Genomic DNA, 17,795 nt, shown 5'->3' on the forward strand with positions numbered 1-17,795 from the left:
TCTTGGAAGAAGAAGATGACGGTTCTGTTAATATTCTCAAGTTCAACATTGCAATTAGTATTTACCAAAGGAAGGGGGAGCTCTGCAAGACTGGCTTTGCTCTCTTCAACTTTACTAGTACAAGCAAATATTAGACAATGTGGCATGAATAAATGATGGAGAGGAAAGAACTGAAGGGAAGGAAGGAAGGACAGTTAAATACTATTTTACAGAATACTGGTTTAGCATAGGGAGGCCACTTAATAGTATATTCAGTGCTAATTACAGCTCTACTTTTTTCTCAACTTTAAGGGCACTGGTATTTTCCCCCATCATTAACTCTTTGCCCATAAGCATTTGAATTAAAGTGCTAACGAACATTTAAGAGTGCTTATACAGGCCATAGCACATCAATATGTGTGTACTGTGTAGATATATCTGGAATTGAAAAATTCTGAGCCTAAACTTTGTTTTGAGTTCTAAACTTGCATGATAATAAATTCTTCCATTCAAAATTTAATTCAGATCAATTTTACCATATCCATGTTAGCTGATTAACAACATACAAACCAACTCCAAAGTCTAATGTAAAATACAGTTTCTGCCAAGATCAACTGATACAAACTAGGTTTTATGCTTAGTTTCCTAAAGGTAATTATTATTTAATAGAGGCAAAATACACATTACTACTTCATCACAGGTACCATCAATTCTGTTTTTGTTTATGGCAGTTCCATTTCTAGCATGGCATATGCTGATGCATCTTCTTCCAACTTTTTGAGATGAAAAGATCTTTACTTTTGAGAACAGTCACTAAAAGATGTCCTACATAGTATTCACTGATTTGTCCCACTCCATCATTACTTCCCAGGGAGATCAGGAAGGTAAGCGATCCTAAAGAAGAAACACAAGATTATTTACACAACGCTGACTCAGCATCTGGACTTGCCAGAGTACATTTGGCTATAGTATCTCAGTTTCCACAGTTGGAAAGCTTGTGTAATTTCTTTTTAAAAAATTAGGCTTGATTAATACTTTTCAGGAGGTTGCCAAGATATTAGACTGAAGCACCAAGAATACTTCTATTAACTTTAGTGTTTGTATTAATTATTTTTTTTTTGTTTACATTTATACCCCGCCCTTCTCCGAAGACTCAGGGCGGCTTACAGTGTATAAGGCAATAGTCTCATTCTATTTGTATATTTTTACAAAGTCAACTTATTGCCCCCCCAACAATCTGGGTCCTCATTTTACCTACCTTATAAAGGATGGAAGGCTGAGTCAACCTTGGGCCGGGCTTGAACCTGCAGTAATTGCAGGCTTTGTGTTCTTAATAACAGGCTGTACCAGCCTGAGCTATCCGGCCCCTATTTTAATTTTCTCTTTAGAACCTTAGAAGTTATTTCTGGGGAAGGGGGACATATTGCTTTTTTTAAAAAAAAATCGCTACATGCTATTTATAATTATTTCAGTAAATAGCAGTGCTTTCTATAAATACTGAGTAAAACACTAGAGTATACTAATCCATGCCAACAATTAGTTTACGTATTGATTATTCTATTTTACAATACAAAATCCATCCTGATTAGGAAACTGAAAAAAATATTGTACAAAACAACACAAGAGTGTACCAGATCTAATTATCTCTCTGCGATATTAACTTCAAAATACTATTAGAATTGGATTTAGATACAGGGAAATACTTGTGTGGCATTTTAGTTAAGGATATACGCTTCAGAAAAGCACAAAAGATGTCATTCGAAGTCTGACCTGGTTTATAGGTTTTCAGAGGCTTCTGAGTCAGATTGTTGATAATATTGGTCACCACAACATTTGCATGGAGCTGAGCATGATACGCCATCTTTGGTTCTTTCACATCTGAGCAGTCACCAATGGCATAGATGTTGTCATATCCCACAACCTGAAGGTACTCATTCACTTTCAAAGCACCATTATTTGCCAGTTGGTCTCCTAAGCACGGATACAAGGAAGTCATCTATGAATGTCAACGGCTAACAAAAAGCTACATGTACTGGTATTGTATGGGTCATTGTCCTTTTGATTTTGTAGTATTAAAAAAAAACACCCTATTTGTATTCCAAACAAGAGGAAGTCTGAGATACACATAAAATGGTTACGGCAATTATTTTGCTTGCCTACTTTATTCAGTGGAAGTCTCAATTTTGAAAAATGTGCTGGATCATGAATCACAATCAGCATATCTATTTAAACAAAGATCATGCTCTTTTTATATCCTTTGACCATACATCATACATACATACATCTGCTCAAGTAAATGCTTTTATTTATTTGTATCCCGCTTTTTCTTATTTGTACAAATAAATCAGCAAACATATCCACTACCTTCCTCCTATTTTATCCACAACAACAGTCCTGTAATGTGGACTGGACTGAGAGAGAATGTCTGGCTCAAAGTCAGCCAGCTGACTAAAGCGGAACTTGAGCTGGTCTCTTGCTTTCCTGCTTAGTGCCTTAACCACAACTCAGAACTGGCTTTTAAACCTTATTGCATTTAACACCAAGCTACGTGCATATAATATTGCCACGACATACATATATGCAATGAAAAAAATTATTTCATGAAAGAGCCAACCATGTGAATAATCTTCCAACTGTTGGTTTAAAGAGGTTGCAGTATTAAAATTAAAGATAGTCAATCATTTAAAAAAAATTACTGAAATACTGATAAAGAATGAGAACTAGGATTTGAAATAGAATGTGGAATCTGCAATAATTAAGAAATTTGTGGGCAGAATAAAGGTAGAGGGAAATTAACTTACTGAATGTGCTGCTATATGCTGAGGAGTTTATTTTTATTCCAGTGCATAGAATGACCAGATCAGCAGAAATCTCTGTACCTTTATCAGTCTTCACCATCATGTTCTCCTTGAATTGGTTTAAAGACAGCATATGGAGATTAGAAACTTTCTGATCTAGTAGGGGAACCAAAAAGCAGACACTGCATTTCACTGAACTTTGAAAGTATAATACCTACTTTGGCTTTAAGGTATTAACTTAAGAGCTTGTTGATTAATTTTAATTCTCTATTAATTAAAAACATTCAGATTTCCATCCTTTAATGCTGTCTGACTCTCCTGATTATAAAGCAAAGCAATTTGTTTCTCTTCACGCATGCAAAATATAACAAACAGCTTAAGCTGATGCAATTGAAATTAAAGCAGTGGATTAGATTATCCTGTTAGGATGGAAAAAGTAGATGGCAAGGCATTGCCAATTATGAGTTCTGTTGGTCTTAGACAAAGCAAGAAAAAAGGTGATCATTAAAAAACAGAGAAAGTTTTGAATCCAGGAGTATCAACTATAGGTAGTCCTCGACTTACAACCACCATTGAACCCCAAACTTGCTAAGCAAGGCAGCCATTAGCGAAGTTTTGCTCTGTTTTATAAACTTCCTGGCCACAGTTGTTAAGGTGAATCCCTGCAATTAAGTGAACAACAACAGTTGTTAAGTGAATCTGGTTTCCCCATTTTGCTTGTCAGAAAATTGCAAAATGTGATGTGACACACACACATCCCGGACATGCCAGTTGCCAAGCACCTGAATTTTGATCACATGACTCTGGGAATTCTGCAACAATCCTAAGTGTGAAAAATGGTCATGAGTCACTTTTTATAATGCCGTTGTTAATGCTGAACTGTTGTAAATCAAGGACTACCTGTGCAGCCGCACCTCCATTTGATCTTCCTGATGTATCATCAAAGACAGAAGAGAGGGGATAAATGTCACGAAATTGGAAAAAAAAGGGGAAACAAATCAATTCTATGGCCCTTCTAACTTACCGGTACTTCGCCTAGAAAAAAAAAATCAATGTAAAAGCAGTTTACTAGGACATCTAATGACTGTAGAGTTATTGAAATTCAACAGGGAAAAAAGTATTCCGAGCATGTGCAAGCATGCATATCCTAGTTGTTGCCACTCCTTAAAGAACTTGTATCTCTTCCTGGGCTCCCACAATCCATATGAAATGGAACTGCCAACAGGTCTTTAACATCTAACACGTACAGACCAGTTTTAAAGAGATAATTTTCATCATGCAGAGATATTTTTCATCATTAAATGCCTCAATTTGAAGATGGACCTATCAGTCTATAAACTTACAAATCTATAAAATGTACAGCAGCAAACACATTAAACACAAATGTACAGTAGTTACATTTGACTAAGGTGTACTTTACTTTGAATTTGGTCATCATACCCAAATGCAACAGGTCTTATAAGAAACAGCCTTAGTTTAAAGTCTAGAAATATCTGGATTCTACCTTAGGTAGAAAATAACGTGGAAGCTATATTGTTTGTATGCCACATGTCTTTTTTATGCCTTTAGGCTCAAAGCGTTTCATTTTCTTTCTGTTCTTGCCAAGGTATTAAAAATAGAATTTTTAAAATGTCAAATAAATCTGCCTCTAATCCCTGGTAATCTGTCAGTGATACTGTATGTTCTTTGAGTCCCATAGAGGGCAAATACAGTATAAAGGTAAAAGGTAAAGGTTCCCCTCACACATATGTGCTAGTCATTCCTGACTCTAAGGGACAGTGCTCATCTCCGTTTCAAAGCCGAAGAGCCAGTGCTGTCCGAAGATGTCTCCGTGGTCATGTGGCCGGCATGACTCAACGCCAAAGGTGCACTGAACACTGTTACCTTCCCACCAAAGGTGGTCCCTATTTTTCTACTTGCATTTTTTACATGCTTTCGAACTGCTAGGTTGGCAGAAGCTGGGACAAGTAACGGGAGCTCACCCCGTTACGCGGCACCAGGGATTTGAACGGCTGAACTGCCGACCTTTCGATTGACAAGCTCAGCGTCTTAGCCACAGAGCCACCGCATCCCCTAAATACAGTATATATCCTTTTAAATGCACAGCAAAAATCAGAGCCTCCAGTGACAGGCAACCTTAATGTAGGTTCCCTATCACTGGAAAAGGCCATCTTTAGGGTTTAGCGATGCTGAAAAAATGTTAGACCAATAACAAAATTTGATACCCAACAAGAGATGCACTCCCTCCTGTGTAAGAGTCTCCTTCAGTGCCTCCTTGACTCTGGGAAGAAGTTCATCATCTGCCAATGCCATCTTTGAATGAATAAGTGTGACCTGAGAACATAAATATTAATATGTTCAGTTGGTGAACTTTATTTAGCAAACATCCATTGCCATATTGCAAGATTATTGTAGATCGGGGTGCCCAACCTTGGCAACTTTAAAACTTGTGGATTTCAACTTCTAGAATTCCCTAACCAGCCATGTAGATACTTTTTTTGCCATTTAAAGTCATGTAATTTTCCAGATGTCATGGTGTAACTTCACCGTGAGAAGGCTAGTGTTTTTCCTGAAGCTAAATTCAGATGTCCATCAAATTCTGCAACATTTTGGTGAAGAGATGAAGCTTAAATGTTACGGGCCAGAAATTCCAATAGTCAAAAAAGACAATGGATTGGATGTTTCTGCCTTACATGAGAAGCTGTATTCAGGTCCCTTTATAATTCAGTTTACTCACAAGAATTGCACTAATAATTAGTAAAGTGGAGAGCAGGAAAACTGGACATGAGCATTCATTCACATCTATTAAGTTTTAGCCTCCAGTCCTAGAAATTTTTACTTGAAAGTAAGTAAAATATGGGGAGCTATATTTTTTAAGACTTCTCTCTTGGGTGGCATGCAGAGGACCATAATGAGTCATGCTCATAGTCCAGAACTAGGAGCAAACCAAAAGTAAAAAAAATAATCACGTAGCTAGAACACATGAAATAATTATTATTCTACATTGACCAGATGTTTCCAAAAAGTCTGAAAGTAAGCAAGAAAGTCCTGACAACATTGCAAACTATGTCTTTGCTTTTTATTACCAAATATTTTTGGCTGATAATGAAGAGAAATTGTTGCATACAGACACCTAAAGAATAGCATTGCATCTACCAAGCCAGACATTTAAAAGAGTTCACAGAAAATTTATCAATTCCAAAACAAAGTACAGATAAAAGCATTCACAAGTTTTAAAATATAAATCAGATTTTTTTTGCTTTTGTCAACTATCCTACTCTTTATTGATCACTCTTTTCAAGTGGCTTGCTGCTTGAGAAAATGACAATAAAATTGGTTGTCAGTGATTGGTAAATAGATAGCGAAATGGTGTTGAAGTACAGTAAGGGGGTAGGAAGACAGCCTTCTCCCCTGTCACTCCCAGCCTTTGGGAATATACTCCTCGCCCCAGAAAAGAAGCAGCACCCCGACCACTCTCTTGGCCTTTTTGGAAGAGTTTGGAGTTTGGAGAACCCCAAAAATCCCACTCCTGGCTGGCCCCGCCCATCCTTCCCCTCCTTGGAGTCCCCACGCTGCCCATTTTGAATGCAGGTAAGTGCAGGGAGAGCACGGAGGCTCAGGGAGGGCAAAAAACGGGCCTAATGGAAGTTCAGGAAGGCCGGAAACGAGCCCGTGCGCTCCAGAGGGCCTCCAGAACTTGGGGAGGCCATTTTTGCCCTCCCAGAGGCTCGAAGAAACAGTTGCAGGAACTGGGCCTGGCTGGTCTAGTGAAGAGAAGGACCAGGGGAGATATGATAGCAGTCTTCCAATATTTGAGGGGCTGCCACAGAGAGGAGGGGGGTCAAGCTATTTTCCAAAACACCTGAAGGAATAATAGATGGAAACTGAACAAGGAGAGATTCAACCTGGAAATAAGGAGGAATTTTCTGATATGAGAGCAATCGACCATTGGAACAGCTTTCCTTCAGAAGTTGTGGGAGCTTCATCACTGGAAGCTTTCAAAAAGAGACTGGACTGCCCTCTGTCAGAAATGGTGTAGAGCACTGATGGCTAACTTTTGCCATTGCGTGCCAAAAGCAGGGGGACTGCGGGGGTGCTCACACCCATAATTCTATGCACCCCGCCCCTCCCCTTGCATGCATGAGCAACCCCCCGCACAACCCCCACTTTTGACACATGATGGCACGGTGGGGCCATTTTTCACCCTCCCCAGGCTCCAGAGCCTTTCTAGGAGCCTGGGGAGAGCGAAAAATGGGCCTTCCCCACCTCCCCAGGCCTTCCGGAGGCCAGAAACAGCCTGTTTCCTTACTTCTGGTGGGCCCAGAAGGCCCGAAAATCAGCTGGCCGGTGCACGCATGCGTGCCAGAGCTGAGCTTATGTGCCCACCGATATAGCTCTGTGTGCCACCTGTGGCAAGCGTGCCATAAGTTCGCCATCATGGGTGTAGGGTCTCCTGCTTGGACGGAGGGGGGGGGTTGGGCTAGATGACCTACAAGGTCTCTTCCAACTCTGTTGATCTGTTAAAACCCTTTTTAATTTCAAATATGCTATTCTTGTCTTAAATGTCTCCATTGAAATACGACTTTTATATGGGTTTTATGATTTGAACTATATACTGCCCAGAGTCGCTCTGTGAATGAAATGGGTGGATTCTAAATTTGAAATATAGATGAATAAAACTACACTCCTCTCAGATTCTAAAAAACCCAAACCCCCTCCAGCTTGCTCCCGTATCTTCTTCCCAAACCTTTGAAGCTCTGACAAGGCATTTATACCACATGGAGTTCACATTTAAAGACAAATTTAGCCTCCAGAGAGATTCCTAGACAAGCACAATTGTAAACCAAATTACAGTTTCTTAAGATTTTATAAAAGTCGAGAAGCTTTAGAAACTGAATTGATATAATTCATACATGTATGATAATTGGCAGCATCTCAAAAATGCATCCAATCTATTCCCTTCTTTTTGTCAACTCAAGAGTTTGTAGCTGTTCATTTAGTCTGAGTTGACTCTGGATAATAAGGAATTTTAACTTTCAGAACAATAACACAGTGACTGAGTGACAGGATGTTACTTCGTACCTCTTTGTTAGGATATGTCGTCTTAACTTCTGCAGCCATTTCAACCCCAGCAGAACCGCCACCTACGATGACCACCCGCTCAGCTTTTTCCACCTTTTAGGACACAAAAGAAAAAACAAGATGGAGTTATAGAATAGAATTAATTAATTAATTAATTTATTTATTTATTTATTTATTATTTAATTTTTATACCGCCCTTCTCCCGAAGGACTCAGGGTGGTACACAGCCAGATTAAAAAACAGTACAATATACAAATTAAAACAAAAATTAAAATAACATATTCTATAAATGGTCGAAAATTTAAAACCGTCAAATTTGACCCATAAAATTCATAAAAATACCCCAATTAAAATTATTAAAATTCAAAAGTTTAAAAAATTAAGCCAGTCCAGCTTGGATAAACAAGTGCATTTTCAATTCACGGCGAAAGGTCCGAAGGTCAGGTAATTGACGCAAACCAGGGGAAGTTCGTTCCAGAGGATAGGTGCTCCTACAGAGAAGGCCCTTCCCCTGGGGGCCGCCAGCCGACATTGCTGAGAAGACCCGAGTTGGATAACAGAGTTATAACAGAGTTGGAAGGGACCTTGGAGGTCTTGTAGTCCAACCCCCTGCTTAGGCAGGAAATATTGTTTGTATTTATATTGTTCAGGATTCCATTATTTCAGATAACCCATGGCTTCAGAGAAGTTACTTCAACAGGAATCCTTTCTCTAACTAAGAAAGAGAACTGATACTTAAAAATCCTTAGCAGCCTAGATCAAAAACATTTTTTCTTCATTCAGGATATATTATCTATTCTACATTCAACCAAATTGTCCAAACTTCCCAAGGCAAATAGATATGTCTAACCTGCTCTTTCTCACAAATTCTAACTGCAAGCATTATGCTTTATATAACAAATACTGGGTGGGTGGATGTTGCATTAGATTAATCTGAACCGGTTTACTACTGATTTGCTGGCTGCGCATGCGCGCTGTAATTTAAGTAACCATTCTCTTTCCCATACAATTGATATGTTTTATGTTACCTTCATTATAATATATAATAATAACAACAACAACAACAGAGTTGGAAGGGACCTTGGAGGTCTTCTAGTCCAACCCCCTGCCCATTCATCATAGAAATGCTCCCACTTTAAAAAAACAATTAATTCCTACTTCTAATCCTTTTTGATGGATGCCACTATAAAGGCTGTTTTGAGAATAGGAAAGGATATTTTATATACCAATAGAAAAAAGGGAAAATTTCCAAGTGAGGTGGGCAGAAGGCCAATTAAATTTCTTATAATAGTAGCAGTAATAATATTACTAATATATTAGCAATCTTAACCACAGGCCAAGATTCAAATCTGCACAGCGAATGAGAAGAGGTGGCTAATTTGAAAGCCCAAGTCATATTTTTTAAAATATATTTTTAAGGAAAACTGTTATTGGAATGAATAACAGGCGTTATATAAATACCATAAACCAGCCACAGATGGTCCCTACCAAGAAATTTACTAATACACACTTCACAGGAAAACAAAACCAAGCAAAGAACACCAGTGGTGATATCCAATTTTTTATACTACCAGTTCTGTGGGTGTGGCTTGGTGGGCGCGGCAAGGGAATGATACTGCAAAATCTCCATTTCCACCCCACTCCAGGGGAAGGATACTGCAAAATCCCCATTCCCACCCCCACTCTGGGCCAGCCAGAGGTGGTATTTGCCAGTTTTCCCAACTGCTCAAAATTTCTGCTACCAGTTCTCCAGAACCTGTTCTAAAGAACACCCCTTTCACTTCTTACCAATCATACCCACCTCCTTGACCATATCCTCATACGCCTGAATAGCCATCTCCATATTAATAAGTTCATTAAACTTCCCAGGAAAAGGCCCTTCACTTCCGGTGGCCAGGATCAGGTGAGAAAATGAAAGCACCTAAGAAAGAATATTAGAATGAAGTTGTTGTCTACTCTTTCACAATTAACACATTTAATTTAGGGACACTCACTTTACCATCGTTCAGTAGGACCTGATGTTTCTCCAAATCAATCCCAAGTACTTTGCCCTGCTGGAAACTCTCTTTGAAGGTCTCAGAGAAGGAGATAAAGGTTTTTTTGGCAAATCCTACAAAATTATGCATAGAAAAGTGAATCAATTAATTGTACATAAAGAGCAAGGAGTCAGGAACCTATAGAAAACTTTTAACACATCTAAAGTCTATGGGATCTCAAATGTTCATATCTTAAGCCTCATCAATTAATGTCTAGTAATAACAGCAAACAATATTAATGAGAAATGTATCGGCATTATTTGCACATTTATGCTAAGCTTTCAAGGCATAAATAAAACCAGCATAAATGATTAACGTGTCCCACCTAGGTAACTTCTCCTGAGTCCTACTAGTGGTATAAGTATTCCCTTTTGAGAACCGCTAATCCAATCTACACAAATAAATGGACCTTTTGCTACTTTAATTTGCCTTGATATTTCATTTGTTTTTTCCCAACGTTTGAGAACCATCAAATCAATCCCATGAAGCCGGAGATTACCCAACTATTCTTAAAACAAACTTTTCACCAACTGTTGTCTTCCAGATCTTTGCGATTACAAACATATTAGAGTCAAAGGAGATTATAATTTAATATATCTAGATAAGAGTCCCGAATTGCGAGAAAGGCGGCTCAAGAGAAACAAAGGAAATCCCAAACACGAATAGTTACCACGCTGTACAGAAGCCCTCAGAGCAGCCACATTGTGATGGAAGGAATCTCTCATGTCCACCAGGACGAAGGGGATCCCCCAATCCTGCAGGAGGAGGGCAGCTTCCATCCCTCCGAAGCCACCTCCAACTATGACGACACGGACAGAATCATCCACGGAGAGTTTTGATCCCATCCCGAATCACACAGCAGCAACTGAAGGAGAAGGAAAGAGACAGTGATGTGGGATCATTGCTTACACACGTCTTCTAGCTGATCTAGCCATTGGCTGAGTTTACTCCTGCAAGAACCATAGTATGGATTGCACCGTGAGGTTTACTGTCTTACTGTGAAGTTTGGGTGTGGGGTTCTAGGTGTGGGGTTCTGGGTGTGACATCAAACCAACCAATCAACCAACCAAACTAACCAACTAACCAAGCCAAAACAACCCAAACCAAGCCAAAACAACTAGCCAACCAACCAAACCAGACCAAACAACCAACCGAAACCAAACCAAACCAAACCAACTAACCAACCAACCAAACCAAACCAACCAACTAATCAACTAACTAACCAACCAACCAACCAAATCAACCGACCCAACCCAACCCAACCCAACCCAACTAACCAACCAAACAACCAACTAACCAACCAAGGATGGTTTACTGAAGAAACTAGAGCAGAGGAGGCACACAAGACCACGCCGCGGATCAAGCCAGGATTCTGCACACAACCATAGTATGGCTCGCTTAGATTGACCCTCCCCCTTGTACTTTGTGAGGTGGGTCCTGGGTAGGACCCCAAACCAAGCCACGGGGGTTCACTGAAGGAACTGGAGCGGAGAGGCATACAATCCTCTGCCGTGGATCGGACCAGGAGCTTTTCCAACTCGCAAGGCGGGGCTCCTAAATCACACCTGCTTTCCAGCTCCGTCGCGTTTTCTCTCCCCGGCTCAGGACGTTCTGCGGGAGGACAGGGCGCTTCTCCCACGCGATCTTCCCCTGGAGAAACGGAGCCGGTCGGAGAGAAAAGTTGCGTTGCAAAAAAAGAAGGAGAAGAAAAGCGCAGGGCTCTTGCCGAAGTCCTCGCTTTCCCCCAGTGCGGAGCAGGCGAGGCCAAACCGCTCCACGAAAGCAGCTTCCGGAATGACTCGCGGAAAGTTGGAAGAGGCTGATCTGACTTTTTTTCCTTTTCTTTCCTAGTTTCGTTTTTTAGCCCCACGGAGGAAGCCGCCAAGCAACGGACTTTATTATGTAGTTTCTTCTCGTGGCGTTTAAACCTCTCCTCCCTTTCAGCGCTGCTCTGCCATCTAGCGGACCCCTGGCGTATCGCAGCCTCAAACGGAAGCGAAACTTCCAGGATTTTCCCAGGAGGTAGCTGAGATTTTCCGCGTCTCCAGTTTTGAAGGCAGCTTTTGGCCGCGGTTGTGAACGGTGCACAAGGTCGTGGTTCGCACGAGAAGGCTACGATCTCTGTAAAACGACTAGATAGCCCGGAGTTCGACGGGCGTTTCTCTTGATTGTCCCCTGGTGATCGCCTCAAGACTTTCAGTCTAGATCAGGGCTCTCGAACCTTGGCAACTTTAAGACTTGTGGACTTCAACTCCCAGAGTTCCTCAGCCAGCAAAGGAACTCTGGGAGTTGAAGTCCACAAGTCTTAAAAGTTGCCAAGGTTCGAGAGCCCTGGTCTGGATGCAGACTAAATGGCAATGACTACTTCAGCTTCAACCACAACAATACAGAAGCACACAATAGATACAAACTTAAAGTGAACCGCTCCAAACTCAATTGCAGAAAATATGACGTCAGCAACAGAATGGTCAATGCCTGGAATGCACTACCTGACTCGGTGGTCTCATCCCAAAACCTCAAAACCCCAAAACCTTTAACCTTGCACTGTCTACTGTTGACCTCACCCCATTCCTAAGAGGTCTGTAAGGGGCGTGCATAAGAGCACCAGCGTGCCTACTGTCCCTGTCCTAATGTATTTATTTATTTATTTATTTATTTATTAAATTTTTATACCGCCCTTCTCCCAAAGGACTCAGGGCGGTGTACAGCCAAAGATAAAACACAATACATAAACAATTAAAACCAACAATTAAAACCTAGCAGATTACAAAAAGGCTGATAATTAAAAGTTTAAATTTAAAATTATAAAAAAATTTTAAAAACCCAGAACAATAAAAACCCCAATTTAAAATTAAAACTATTATGCCAGTCCCTTTTTAGTCCCTTTTTATTCGTATCCATTTCATGTATTCAATTCATGCTTATACTTATATGTATTATCTAATATGTACTCGACAAAAAAAAAATAGAAATGCGAATAATACGGGGAAAAGGTCAGAATACAACTATATAGCTATGGGAATGTATTCTCACCTTTTGGATAATTTTATTCTAACTATGTACATCGGAGGCAGGTAGTGTTAGAGGCAGAAGATAGAGAGACACCTGTGATTTCTCTGTCGGGTTTTAGTTCTACCATGATCCTGTTTGGAAGGCATGGAGCTTTCCCTGTAAAAAATAATAATTTGCCATGCATAACCATGTCGACCATCATAGTCTGTATAAATTCGTTGAACTGGTTTAGCGCTTCTCATTAAGGAAGATGCGTTTTGCCCTGTCGCTGGGAACATTCGTGTCTTGAACTTTGGTTGATGGTGAGGTTTTTTTCTTCATTGTTTCTGGAGACATGGTGTTCTGTCTCCGTCCTCACTTTGGAGTAACGAGCTGGCCTACAGCCAGTGGATACACGGGTCCTATCAGTTCTGGCCAAAAAAACGCAGCTGCCTGCCAAAAAGTTCAAACAGACTTCAGCTCACTTTGACACGGTTCAGCTAATTTGCTTCCCGTGGAACTGAGAGCAGTCCCAAAACTCTTTATATATCCTTTGATGATGCCGCCTCTCTAATCTTCTGAAGCGTGGGTTGATCCAGGCTTGATTGGTATGATTATCAGCTGCATTTGTAGGCGTAGCCTGAGGAAGGGAGGAATCAGGGGATGTTGGCCTCATTACGTTCTCCGACTGGCCTGGTTCTGGCTCCTGGAGCCGGGCCAAAGGAATCGGTGCTCCTGAGGTAAGCCTTACCAGCCCTTCCCCCTCACTCTCAGAGTCACTTTTGGGCATGGGGCCAGGTTCGGAGGCTGGAGCCACAACACATGGAGAGCTCTGACAACATGTTCGTGTATGTAGAGATTAAATAACATTTAGATACAAAAACTGAAAAGCTTGGGAGCCATCATTCTGTCTAGAACGCTGTTTCTCAGAGGTGGGTAAAATAGCTCCTGTGCCTTGGTTAGACAGTCCAAATTTTTCATTCCATTTGCTCATAAGCAGCAGTATTAGAATTTACTTCAGAGAGTGTAAAGTAGCTAGTGAAGCTATGTAGAGCAATATCAAACAACTAGCTAATTTTTATGTAGGTTTCCAAATTCCATATTTAGGTAATCGTTTTTGTTTTGTTTTTTAAAAAATAATAAAGTTGGAAAATAACATACAAGCTCTGGTGTTCTCCAGAAGGCATCATTAGAGAAAAGCAACACATTTTTGCTTTTTAAAATATTTTGGTTGACTTTTTCAAGTTAAAACCCTCTTTTGACCATAGGACATTATCATCCCAGCAGTGCTTGCTTTGCTAAACTTAAAGCAGGCATCAGTCAACAGCAAGTGCGGTTAAAAACAACTTATGTCACAATACTCAATCCTATGAAAGGCTTTGCATATTTTTGTAATGAGGTACTTTCAATAAATAGTATCTAATAGACAGGTGTTCATAATAGACTGCACCCAGCTGCTAATGGACTAAACTTAAGCAAGAAAAATGGGGTGTGGATGTCCTAGCAGTTAAAACCTGGGCTTGTCGACCAGAAGGTCAGCAGTTAAAGACCCAAGTACCCAGTAGTGGGTTTCAAATCCCGTCGCTACCGGTTTGTTTGTGGATGCGCGCATGCTCACACATGAGTATGACGCTTCTGCGCATGTGCAGAGATGTCCGGGCAGGTGGGCGGAGCCTGACCCGGGGCATACTGGTAGCAACCCACCACTGGAAGTACCTCATAGCAATAGCACGTATATACGCTTCACAGTGCTTTACAGCCCTCTCTAAGCAGTCATGAGCTCCCATTATTTGTCTCAGCTCCTGCCAACCTAGCAGTTCAAAAATGTGCAAATACGAGTACAGGAAGTCCTCAACTTATGGGCACGAATGATGGGCTGTATGCTAAAATAAAGCCAGGTCATGATACACTCTTGAAAGTAAATCAGGAAGCCTGTAATTGGAGAGTGTCTGGCAAGAACAAAGAATGCTTATCTACAGGAAATAGTAAAGGTAAAGGTAAAAGTTCCCCTCGCACATACGTGCTAGTCGTTGCCGACTCTAGGGGGCGGTGCTCATCTCCGTTTCAAAGCCGAAGAGCCAGTGCTGTCCAAAGACGTCTCCGTGGTCATGTGGCCGGCATGACTAGACACCAAAGGCGCACGGAACGCTGTTACCTTCCCACCAAAGGTGGTCCCTATTTTTTCTACTTGCATTTTTACTTGCTTTCGAAACTGCTAGGTTGGCAGAAGCTGGGACAAATAACGGGAGCTCACCCCGTTACAAGGCAGCACCAGGGATTTGAACCGCTGAGCTGCTGACCTTTCGATCGACAATGTCCTAGCCCCTTGAGCCACCGGGTCCCTTATCTACAGGAAATATGCAACTGCAAATCTTGTAACAATTCTGGGTAGTTAGAAAACTGATAAAAGTAACAATAGTTAGACAAAACTTGCAGGGCTCATCAAAAATTAGGAATACAGATGCCTTTCAGCCAATTAAATGTGTATTAGATAACTCCTGGGGCATTCATTAGCCAATGCTTAGGAATAGGGACGGCTAGAGACCAATAGAACAAATTGTAGAATTATTGCTAAAATGTTTATTAGATGATATTTCTTATTATCTCACCTTGTCCCGCCTTCTCTTTTAGTGAAAATGTATAAAGCTTTCTTAATCCTTGGTTCTTGGTTCCTGGCATTTTGGCCAGGAGCCCTTTTGCTTGGAGTACTCCAATAAAAAGCAATCAGAAAACCTGCACCTCGTGTCTGGCGTCCATCAGTGGCTTTGGCGCCAGGCTCAGACCCGAATTGGGGACAACACAATTGAGCCCAAAATTTATCTTGTTAAGTGACAAGTTCGTTAAGTGAGTTTTACTCCATTTACCTCTTTTCTTGCCACATTCGTCAAGTGAATCACCGCAGTTGTTAAAATGAGGAACACGGTTGTTAAGTGGATCTAGTTTCCCGACTGACTTTGCTTGTCAGAAGGGGATCACGTGACTCCGGGACACTGCAACCGTCACAAATGTGAGTCCATCGCCAAGCAACCGAATGTAAATCCCGTGACCATGGGGATGCTGCAACGGTTGTAAGTGTGGAAAAATGGTCTTAAGTCACTTTTTTCAGTGCTGTAGTAAATTCAAATGGTCACTAAATAAATCGTTGTAAGTCAAGGATCGCTTGTATCTATCTATCTATCTATCTATCTAAAATATAAAGATAAAGGCAGTGTTCTTGGACCAACACTCTTCATATTATACATTAATGATCTCTGCGACCATATTAAAAGTAATTGTGTTCTCTTTGCTGACGATGTCAAACTATTTAACACTACCAACAATACAGCTACCCTTCAGAAAGACCTTGACTTTGTGTCAGAATGGTCTAAAACCTGGCAACTCCAAATCTCAACCAGCAAATGCTCAGTCTTACACATTGGAAAAAAGAATCTAAACACTAAATACAAACTCGAGGGACATTATCTTACAGATGACCCCCACCCTGTCAAAGACCTTGGAGTCTTCATATCCAATGACCTAAGTGCCAAAGCCCACTGCAACTACATCGCAAAAAAGGTATTAAGAGTTGTAAACCTAATCTTACATAGCTTCTTCTCCAGAAACACTACACTACTAACCAGAGCTTACAAAACATTTGCTAGACCAATTCTTGAATATAGCTCGACTGTCTGGAACCCATACCACATTTCAGACATCAATACAATTGAACGTGTCCAGTACTATTTTACAAGAAGAGTTCTCCATTCCTCTGAATACAACAAAATACCTTATGCCACCAGACTTGAAATCCTGAGTTTAGAAAACTTAGAACTCCGCTGTCTCCGACAGGACCTGTGTTTAACTCATAGAATCATCTATTGTAATGTCCTTCCTGTTGAAGACTACTTCAGCTTCAATCACAACAATACAAGAGCAAACAATAGATTTAAACTTAATATTAACTGTTCCAATCTTGATTGCAGTAAATATGACTTCAGTAACAGAGTTGTTAATGCTTGGAATACACTACCTGACTCTATGGTCTCTTCTCAAAGTCCCCAAAGCTTTAACCAAAAACTGTACTATTGACCTCACCCCTTTCCTAAGAGGTCTATAAGAGCACAAACGTGCCTACCATTCCTGTCCTACTGTTTCGTTTCATTATATACAATTTATATAGTTATTACATGCTTATACTCATATATATACTTATATATTGTATAGATACTTCATGCTTATGCTTATGTATGCTGTTACGACAAATAAAATAAAATAAAAAATAAATAAATAGATACCACTTCGGTGGGAAGTTAACAGTATTCCGTGGGCCTTGGTGCATAGTCATGTTTGCCACATGACCATGGGAGCACCTTGGCTAATCTGAAACTACAATTCTTTCTACTTCCCCCAGCTCAGTAAAGTAGGGAGGGTCTCTGTCCTCTCCACTATTCAGTTCCCAGCTGTGTTGTCTTTTGCAGCAGTTATTAAATTCAAAATCAGTTTTGTCTCTATAACAGTGCAATCTGGAATTATTCCTAATAAAAAGAACTGTGGAACAAACTTGATCTTCTTTTTCAAAATGTTCTGCATAATCCACCATATTTTAATCCAAAAAGCTTTAACTTTTTTGCAAGTCCACCATATATGATAATAGGTAGCATCCTCACAATCACATCTCCAACATTTTGCTTTCACATTTGGATACATACATGACAGTTTTTTAGGATCTAAATGCCATCTATAAAACATTTTATAAAAATTTTCTCTTAAATTTTGTGCTTGCGTAAATTTAACATTCCTCACCCAAATTTTTCCCATGTTTCTAACATTATAGGTTGTTGAAAATTTTGTGCCCATTTTACCATACAATCTTTAACCAACTCCATTTCTGAATCAATTTCAACCAATACATTATATAATCTCTTTATAT

At 40.3% G+C, this 17,795-nt stretch overlaps 1 protein-coding gene across 2 annotated transcripts; it reads right to left on the bottom strand.

Moving 5' to 3' along the window:
* Positions 1-494: 494 nt before the first annotated feature.
* Positions 495-12,082, bottom strand: AIFM2 (apoptosis inducing factor mitochondria associated 2). Of its 2 annotated transcripts, none has more exons than XM_058187689.1 (9): positions 11,622-12,082; positions 10,566-10,760; positions 9,854-9,969; positions 9,661-9,780; positions 7,860-7,952; positions 5,003-5,111; positions 2,781-2,933; positions 1,750-1,950; positions 495-873 (listed from the first exon to the last, which is right to left on the bottom strand). In XM_058187689.1, exons 2-9 carry the CDS (start codon positions 10,738-10,740, stop codon positions 719-721), a joined length of 1,122 nt encoding a protein of 373 aa, XP_058043672.1. In that variant the 5' UTR covers positions 10,741-10,760; positions 11,622-12,082; the 3' UTR covers positions 495-718. The 2 variants fall into 2 exon arrangements, with proteins under 2 accessions (XP_058043672.1, XP_058043670.1); XM_058187687.1 differs by having other exon boundaries at positions 11,461-12,081.
* Between the last annotated feature and the right edge of the window lie 5,713 nt (positions 12,083-17,795).

Source organism: Ahaetulla prasina, chromosome 6 (assembly GCF_028640845.1).
Source record: "Ahaetulla prasina isolate Xishuangbanna chromosome 6, ASM2864084v1, whole genome shotgun sequence".
In the NCBI taxonomy this organism is placed as follows: domain Eukaryota; kingdom Metazoa; phylum Chordata; class Lepidosauria; order Squamata; family Colubridae; genus Ahaetulla; species Ahaetulla prasina.